The following is a 9095-nucleotide window of genomic DNA, read 5'->3' on the forward strand; positions in this document are numbered from 1 at the left end:
ACCATCGTTTTGCTCTCAGGGGCCAGCACAACCTCCTCCCCCAGCCCCACTCTCATCTCTCTGCAGACCAGTTTCCACTTGGATGATTTTTTAAAAATATGAATCAGATATTTCCACCTAAATGTATAAACCCTCCTATGACTTCCTCTCATATCTGGACTAGAAACTGAAACTCCTTCCTCCCACTTAGAAACATTCCATGGGACCTGGCCCTCCCTGCAGTCTGACTTCATCAGGGACCATTCCTCCCCTCATTGGCCCGAGCAGAGGCTGTAGACTGCGGCATGGCCTCTCCTACCTTGAGAACCTCTTCCCTGTTGCTCTCTCAGCAGGGGGCTCCTCCCCCCAGTCTTCATGCCTCCCCCACCGTTTCATTCACAGCAGCCTTCACCACCTCGGCCATTCCCCTTACATCATCAGCACTGAATATAATTGACTCCAAATTGACTCCAAAGCACTTATGAGTCTCTGAAATGTTCATTTGTCAATCCTCATTAGAATTTTAAGTTTCATGAAGCCAAGTAGCCTGAGGGTCCAGAGACAGTGAGTGAGCGGCACGTAGTAGGTGTTCAGTAAAATACTTGTTGAAAGAAACAAGTGAACAAACGAAGGAGCTGTTCAAGGACCTTTGGAGAAAGACCTGTTTTATGCACATCACTACCAGGGCTACAGGCTGGGAAAGAAGGCAGACGGGGCGGGGAGGAAGAAGGAATGGTGGGAGAGGGTGGGGGAGCTCCTCTAATTGTGTGGGGTGGGAGTCACATAGGGTGGAGTCATGAGGTGCTACCCTCAGCCTGGGCTTCCTTCCAGGCCTGGCGCACCTCGATCTTCACCTTGAAAGGTTTGATCTGCAAGACGAGACTGGGATTGCCCTCCAGAGAGGGTAGCTTCCCATCATCCGGGATCTCCAGGTTGAACCTCTGCAGCAGCCGGGACATGAAGAGGAAGAGCTCCTGGCGGGCTAGCATCTCACCTACACAGGAGCGGGGTCCGGCTCCAAAGGGCAAGTAGCTTAACGATGGCGAGATGAGTTGTGTCCCTGTGGGGTCCAAGAAGCGCTCTGTGGAAACGGGGAGGCCATGGAGAGGCATCAGCCAGGGGCCAGGCCAGGGTCAGTAGAGGACTGGGGAAGGACAAGGCCCTGCCTGGGGAGCCCCAGTCTGGGAAGGTGGACAGCCTTATTTGGGGGGGGCGGCAATCTTAGGAGAGATAAATGCCCTGCTCTCAGGTAGCCCTTAATCACACAGAGAAGATGGAATATTCAGAAAGGATGAAAAGGTGTATTAAACAGATGAAAATGGCACCATCCAACAGGAGAGGGGGCTGACTTCACAGGAGACGTATGCCTATGGGCCTTCTTAGAAGAGGAGCTTGCAGTTGGTGGAAGGAGAGTGGGAAACCCAGCTGTGAAGAATGTGGGTAAGTGTCGGGTAGGCTAGGGGTGTCAACAGGTCCATGTAGTGGGAGTCAGGAGTCTTCTAGTAGGAAGCTTGGCAGAAGGGAAGCAATGCTGGAGAGGTGGGCACAGAGGGCGCTGTGTGGCCAGGGGGCAGGACAGAACAGGGACTCACCGGGCATGAACAGGTCGGGCTGCTGCCACTCCTTCTCATTGTGATGCAGTGCCCACAGGTTGACCACAACGTCTGTGCCCTTGTCAATGGTAAGGTCGCCAATGCTGCCCCAGAGAGGGAGAGGAAAAGAGGGTCTGGAGTATTGTCCTTCCCCACCTGCTCTGCCCCAAGTCTCCGTGGTCCCTACCCTGGGGAAAAGAGTCCTTTGCTCCCTCATGCCACTCCCTCATGCCCACTCCTGCATCTTCTCCTCAGCTTCTGCCAGATTGAATGTGAATCCAGCCCTCTCTTCCTGACTAGCACTTGGGATCAACACTTGTGTGTCTGTTAGGGCCTGTGGGTGTGCATATTGAGCTGCTGCGTGTGTGTTTTGGATTGGGTAGGAGCACATGTCTCCCAGGTGGCAGGCAGCTTCTGAGGGAGGTCAGGTCGATGGGTGAGTGAGTGTCAGTGGGTAGAAGACACACTGGTCAGTAGGGTCATGGGTAGGATGATCGGTTGTCAGTGGTTGACTGTAGGTTGACCAGCCAGCTGGAAGAGTCAGATGCTGGGGGAGGGTGCAGGTGGGTTGGACGTTCCTGGGAGGGAAGGCACACCTGGAGTCAATGATAGCCTTGTGGGGGATCAGCATAGGGGCCACAGGCCGGATTCGGAGCACCTCTCGGATGGTCGCCTCCAGCAGGACAAGGCGGTTCCGGTCACTGATGGTTGGGGTGCGATTGAAACCTATATTCTGGTCAATGCTATCCTGGATCCTCTTCTTCAACTGAGGGCCAGAACAGGGTGGATGTTACCAGGGTGTATCAGCCCAGGAGAAGCGAGGGCTTAGAAGAATCCTACTGTCACACCCAAAAGGGCAAGACCCTTCCCAGTGGTGGCTCTACAACCCCGGCTTTGCTTGCAGAAGATGGGGCAGCTCCACCGAAGGACGAGAGCCAACCACTGCTTGGGCAAAGGGTGCTTCAGCCCAGGCATCCTGCAAAGAAATCCCGAGGTACTGACTCTCCCTTCCTCTGGAGCAGAAGTGAGAGTGCCTGGGGTCAAGAGTGCTTGGGAAGGCTCGGGTGGAGAGAAACTCACCGAAGGATGGTGTAGCAGGTAGGCCACGATCCACTTTATCACAGAGGTGGTGGTCTCCACACCAGCCCCGAAGATGTCCGCTATGGTAGCGAGCATGTGTCTGTTTGAAAGCAGCTTTGAATCCTGCTCTGGGCCAGTGTTGTTATTGTCTGCATTCACCTTGGCTTGCATCAGTATGTGCAGCAAGTTAGTGATGGAGTCGCTGGTGAAGTTCTCCTGGTTGGGTGAGATTGGGAGACGATGAAGAGGAAGGAGCCCCATCTGCAACCCCTGCCATACTCTCACCCAGACTGTAGACACAAAGGCTTCTCCCACTTGGGAATGAGGGAGTGGAGGGAGGCTCGTCAGGACCCATGAACTTGTGGGAGTGGAGAAAACACTGGGCCCTCTTTAAATTTGCAGGGTGGACGGGACCCTTCAGCGTCCTCTTCAGTTCCTCACGTCTCTACTCCTATTTACTAGTTAAGTCAGGTTTTATTGAGCACCTACTACATGGCAGGCTCTCTGCTAGGTGCTGGAGCTGCTACACTGTCCAAAACGGACCCTACCCTGCTCTCCTGCCACTTTCCACCTAACTCGTCATCTCTTCTGCTTCATCACCTACCTGACATTTTTCAAGGATTTCACTCAGCAATTCATTTCGCGTTTCAACACAACCCTTCATCTTTTCCATGGCTTTGCTGGGGAAAATCTGCAAAGTAGAAATGTTAGATTCTCCCTGGCCGTCCCTGGTGAGTTCCCACCCTGACCCCAACCTTCAGCCAGAATGGAAAGCAGGAGAGGGACCCGGAATGGGAGCATCAGTGACAACCAGGACAATTCCAAACAAGGGAGAAAGGAGTCACCTCCACTTCCCCTTCCCCCTTCAATCGAACATCTAGCAATGACTGAGACTTTACTCAGTAGTAACAGAGTAAACTCAGTACAGTAAACTCTGTTACAGTAGTAACAGAGACTCAGACATGAGTCTCAAGGCGTGATTAAGTTCCTTAACTTTTTGAAGCCTGTATTTTCATCTGCATGGGGATAATAAAGCCCACTTCCAAAAGGAATGCGTGATTCATGAATGTGGAGCTTTGGTACTGGCACATGGCATTTCCCAGTTGCTCAGTGGGTAAAGTCTCTGCCTGCAATGCAGGAGACGTGGGTTCAATCCCTAGGTTGGGAAGGTGCCCTGTAGAGGGAAGTGGCAACCCACTCCGGTGTTCTTGCCTGGGAAATCCCATGGACAGCGGAGTCGGGTGGGTAACAGTTCGTGGGGTCGCCAAAGTCAGACACGACTGAGTGACTAAACCCCACCACCAGCATTACCATGAGTATCACAGGGCACAGTGTAAAAGCTAAACCTATTTCTGTAGAGAAGCAGCAAGATTTTGAAGAGTCAGAGGAGGCAGAGGTCACAGTAATTGAGGTAGTCAGGAAAAAATGCGGGTCTGGAGTGAACTGTAAGAGGAAAGAACTGGGGATACTGTCAGGGTGTGCTGAGGTCTGCCCGTAGGGCCTGGCCCCATCCTCACCTTCAGCGCAGGGAATATGTCTAACAGAACTTCCTTGCTCAGAACCTCCAGGATGCCATCATTGACATTTTGTATGGCCTTCAGGGCAGGATCCTCATTCTTGAAGGAGAAGTTGAAGCAGATAAAGCTGATTATGTTGGTGACCGCCAGAGAGAGAGGCTCGGACAGATCTATGGACTGTCCATGCTGGGTAGCCAGGAAATCACACAGCACGTTGGCTTCCTGATTAACTGAGCAGAGAGGGGGATGTGAGGGAGGAATTGAGCCATCCCTTCACCCCCATCTCGACCAGTTCCATCTGAATCTAAGACAGCAGATGTCCAGCAGATGGCAGTGGTAGCCAAGAAAATGTGGAATGGAGGCACCCAGAACCCTCCCCTTCCCCAGCCCTCTGCAGGCTCCTTGAGCCCAGGGCCAGCCAGGCACTCACTGATCTTCTCTAACTTCAGGTTGCCATCCTTGAACAGGGCAAAGGCATTCAGTACCAACTTCCGATGCAGCTGCCAGTGGGCACCATGGTCGGCAAAGGCAATGCCCTTTTGGTTGTCTGACAGGATGTCTAGAGTGGCCTTTGGAAAGCAGGAAAGGACATAGGACAAAGGACTCAGGCACCATCCACCTGCCCTCACTGAGGGCAAAGAGGCTGGTACCTGTCATCAGCCTCCTTGTAGAGCTCCCTGCTTCACTCCACCCTGACGGCAAGGCCTTGGTAGGACAGAACCTTTGGCCTGACACTCCCAGCTCCAACAGAGAGACAGAGTAAGGCGAAAGAAAGAACCCTGAGTTAGATTGTTCAGATCAATGACAGGGTGAGGCAGCTGTGATGGGATGGACTCTCTAAACTTGTAGGAGCAGAGACTGAGGACACACCAGGCCCCTGCCCTTCCCTGGGTCCTCTGGGGATGGGGGCTGCTAAAGGCACAGCAGCTGAGCCCCCTTTAGTTTTCCCTTCTGTTAGGTAGGTAGAATTGGGAAAAGGAGTCCAAAATGGTGGTGGCTAAAAAACAAGGAAGGGCAAAGGTAGGTCCGAGGACCAGAGTGAAGACTTCAGTAGAACAAACAGCACTCCTGCTAAGCCCAATTTGCCTGGGGCAGGCCCAGGGGAAGGCAAAAACATATAAAAGGAAGAGCCAGAGCACTCTCTCTCTTTCCCGTGTGCGTGCACTCTTTCTCTCTCTCTCCCTCTCTCTCTCCCTCTCTCACTCCCTCTCCCGCTCTCTCCCTCCCCCATGGACTCCTCCACTCTCTTCTCTTCAAGTCTTTGGGTTGGCATGCCCTCACACTTCAAGGATGGATTCTCCTTCTATCTTCTAAATAAAATAGAGCTATAACACTGATTTGCCTAAGAGCTATAACACGGTTTGTCCAAGACCCGAGAGCTGTGACGCGCCGAGGGCTTTAATGTCCATCCCGGCAAATCTTTGTTGTGATGAGACAAAGAACTGAGGAACATACACTCGCGTGACACTTCCATTGCCAGCCGTGTACGCACTACAGGGCCACATCGGGAGAGGCACATGTCTTGTCCACCCGGTCGGGACTTGGGCCAAGCTGCTTCTGCCCAGAGGACCCCCAAAACTATACAGGTCCCCCCAGACCTCCCCTCTTCTATCCCCGGATCTGCAGGCCCCATCAGACTAGCCGCCTCCTTCCTCTTTGCCCTGGAGAGACCAGCCCAGCAGAGATGGGAGAGGGTAGTTGGCCCACAGACCAGGCCGACTGGCCCAAGCAAAGAAGAGTCAAGCCTTGGTCTGATCAAAGATAAGCAGCCAGGGGGCCTTGCCCAGGACATTCAGGGGAGTACCCTGCAGCCAGGTGCTGTGTCAGAGGCTGGCAGTGTTGCTGGATGACTAGCTCCCACTGCCTTCTGCCCCCAGGAGCAAACAGAAAGCTCGACAGGTTGAATCTTCAGCGTCCTCCTTGAAAGTGCTAGGGCTGGAACAGCTCCAGGAAGCTCCAAGAAAATAGTGATCCCAGCCCTCCAAGAATCAGGGTACTTCCCCCTCACAACTCTTTGTGGAGGACAGGAATCACTAACCCGTTTTCCATGTGAACTCTGTTCATCAAGGCTAGTTATTGAGAACTTCCAGCACTGGCCTAAATGCTTTACATACACTCTTTCAGTGAATCATATGAGAGCTCAGATTTCAGGCTCAGAGAGCTAGACTCTTGGGCTTCCCAAGTGGCTGAGATGGTAAAGAACTTCTCCGCAATGGGCGAGACCTGGGTTTGATTCCTGGGTCAGGAGGATTGCCCAGAGTAGGAAATGGCAACCCACCCTAGTATGCTTGCCTGGAGCGAGGAGTGTGGTGGGCTAGTCCATGGGGTCACAGAGAGGCGGTCAAGACCGAGCGGCTCACACTTTCACTTTTTCAGCTTTTTCCCTGACCCCCTCAAACCACTACCCCCACCCTGTCCCATCTCCAGAAAAAGCCAGAAAATAAAGTCTTCCTTTACTTCTTCCTGCCTAGTTTAGAGCCTGGGTGAGGTCTGAGGGGTCACTCCCCACCCATAACCCCACCAGTCTGTTATTGGAAGAATCACAGGTTGCTGGAACTAGAAGGGGCATTGCAGGTATGGCCTTGGCTGAAGAGCTCGACATGCTCAGGGGCTGGTGAGGGGAGGGATGAGAGGCATTACTTACCACTTTGGGACGCCCAGAGAATTCCTTGCCCTTCTTGAGAAGCACCTCCCTGGCCAACTGGTGGTGTCCAATCATCACAGTAGTCTTGGAACCCAAACGAAAGGAATAGATGGGGCCATATTTTTCCTGCAGCTTGAAGAAGTTCTCGTGTTGCTGGCCACGTCTGGGGAGGAACGGCAGGCTGCCCACCAGGGGCAGGGATGGGAGGCTCCTGGGGTACCTGGCACCAGAGTGCTTGGTCTTGGGCCAAAATAAATAGGCGAGGGTGAGCAGAAAGACAGCCAAGAGCACCCACATTGTGTCCGGGTGGCAGCAGGCAGGACAAAGAGCTGTGGAGTGGCTTCACCCACCTTAGGGTGCAAGAAGGCCTTTTTAAGGGCTCCCCTGACCTTCTCCTTGACTTTATGTTATTGCTCGCCTTGTGGAAGTTTATCCTGCAGCACAGCCAGGAGTTGTCTTCCAGAATGGGGAAGGGAGAGAAGGCTTGTTTCAAGAGCTGGCTCCACACCAGGGCACACCCCTAAGGGAGGGGCTAGGTAAGGGCACAGACAGCTAGTCCCTGTCCCTTGCTCCCTGTCCATCAACGTCTCCAGAGTGGGCTAGAAGCAAATGATATCTGGGTCAGGAATCACGGCTCGGGACTCTCTGTGTTATGAAATCATAAACAACAGACAGCTATCCTATTTTATCAGCTGAGGAAAGTGAGGCCTCCCAGGGTCAGGTTTATATAAAGGCACACAGATAATGATGGCTTGAAGCAGTTCTCTTTATTCCTGGTTTGCTGCTTTTGCCAGGGGGAGTGAAACCCTTGCATTAGAGCAGGGCCCCTATTGTCATATGGGTTTAGGCTCAAATTCTAGCTTAACCGCTCTCTAGCTATATGACTTAAAAGGTTTAGCATGAAGTTTACCATTTGAGTGTACAAATCAGTTGCATTGAATATGCTTCACAGTGTTGTACAGCCATCACCACTGTCTACTTCCAAAACTGTTTTCATAACCTTTTTGTGACTGAACAGCATTCTGTTAAGCGGGTATACCACCTTTTGTTTGTTCATTCATCAGTTAATGGACACATAGGTTGTTTCCACTTTTGGCTACTGTGAATAATGCTGCTATGGACATGGGTGTACGTGTCCGCAGCATGAACATAGTATCTACTTGGGTCCCTGTTTTCAATTTTGGGGGTGGTAAATACCTAGAAGTGGAATCGCTGGGTCAGATAGTAACTTTATGGTTACTTACCTGTTTTAAGTTTCCCTTTCTTCCTCTATAATGGGAATAACAGTGGCATATACTTCTTTTTCTTTTTAAGTTTAATGTTTCTTTATTTATTTATTAATCAATTCTTTAACTATTGGCTTCTAAGACCTTAACTTTAAAAAGCCCTTCATTCCCAGTGTTAGTGTGAATGATGCTCTTGAAGGATGCCTTTCCTTTTGGTCTTAGACAGGTGGTCCGGGGATTGGGAAAGGGAAGAGGGTGGGAGCTTACTTATCACACTACTGCTTTGGATGGAGGGAGCCTTTTAGAAAATGTCTCGCAGTTACAGCAGGCCAGCTCCCTTACAGAATTTTCCAGGCTTTTCTTCCTGCTATCTAGTTGCTCCTTACTCCCCTGACTGCTGGGTTCTTAACCCTCCTGTATCCCTGAGATCTTGCTGGATTATCTGTTCTGATTTTTCGTTAGACACCATAAAACCATTGCCAAAGCCTTAGTGAAGAAACAGTTGAAGGGTGAGGCCGGGAGGGGGAGAGGCGGAGCAGGATTCCTGATCAAAACTCCTTTTATCCCTTCTCCATTTTGATTGGGTTAGTTAGCAGAGATTTCTTCACAGTTCTCTGCTTCTGAAGAGATTCTGAGTTGGGGTGGGGGACCTTCTTTTAAAGAGAAGGGCTCCTTTTAGAGACTTTCTCCTTTTAAACCTGTGGTCAGGGCTGTGGGTCCAAGGGACGTCCTGAATGTCTCAGAGGGGTGGGGGTGGGGCTGACCACATTCTGGTCTTCCTGATGGAATTTTCCAAGCCAGCAGACCCCTGTGGCAGAGACTTGATTACTTTGCGAGCTGCCGTTTGAAGTAGGGGCACTTGAATTATAGCCGGGAACCTAGTGTGGAATGAGAAAACAGTAGCGACCAACTGCGGTCTTCTGAGAACACAGCTGTTGCCAACTATTTGTTCCAGGGCTTCTGAGCTCAGGCCACCCCCACCCCCTCTTTGGTCTGAGAGGCATGTCTGTATCGGAATGTGTAGCTGTAATCAGCAGTGGCTGTAAGCGGGGGTGGG

At 51.7% G+C, this 9095-nt stretch overlaps 1 protein-coding gene across 1 annotated transcript; it reads right to left on the reverse strand.

The window, feature by feature from the left end:
• Positions 1–627: 627 nt before the first annotated feature.
• CYP17A1 (cytochrome P450 family 17 subfamily A member 1) lies at positions 628–7326 on the reverse strand. Its single transcript, XM_069566968.1, has 8 exons — positions 6813–7326; positions 4599–4737; positions 4169–4398; positions 3256–3342; positions 2652–2867; positions 2168–2337; positions 1572–1675; positions 628–1060 (listed from the first exon to the last, which is right to left on the reverse strand). The coding sequence occupies exons 1-8, from the start codon at positions 7107–7109 to the stop codon at positions 774–776; spliced, it is 1530 nt and encodes a 509-aa protein (XP_069423069.1). The 5' UTR covers positions 7110–7326; the 3' UTR covers positions 628–773.
• Between the last annotated feature and the right edge of the window lie 1769 nt (positions 7327–9095).

The sequence above is a fragment of the Ovis canadensis genome, chromosome 22, assembly GCF_042477335.2.
Source record: "Ovis canadensis isolate MfBH-ARS-UI-01 breed Bighorn chromosome 22, ARS-UI_OviCan_v2, whole genome shotgun sequence".
Lineage (NCBI taxonomy): Eukaryota > Metazoa > Chordata > Mammalia > Artiodactyla > Bovidae > Ovis > Ovis canadensis.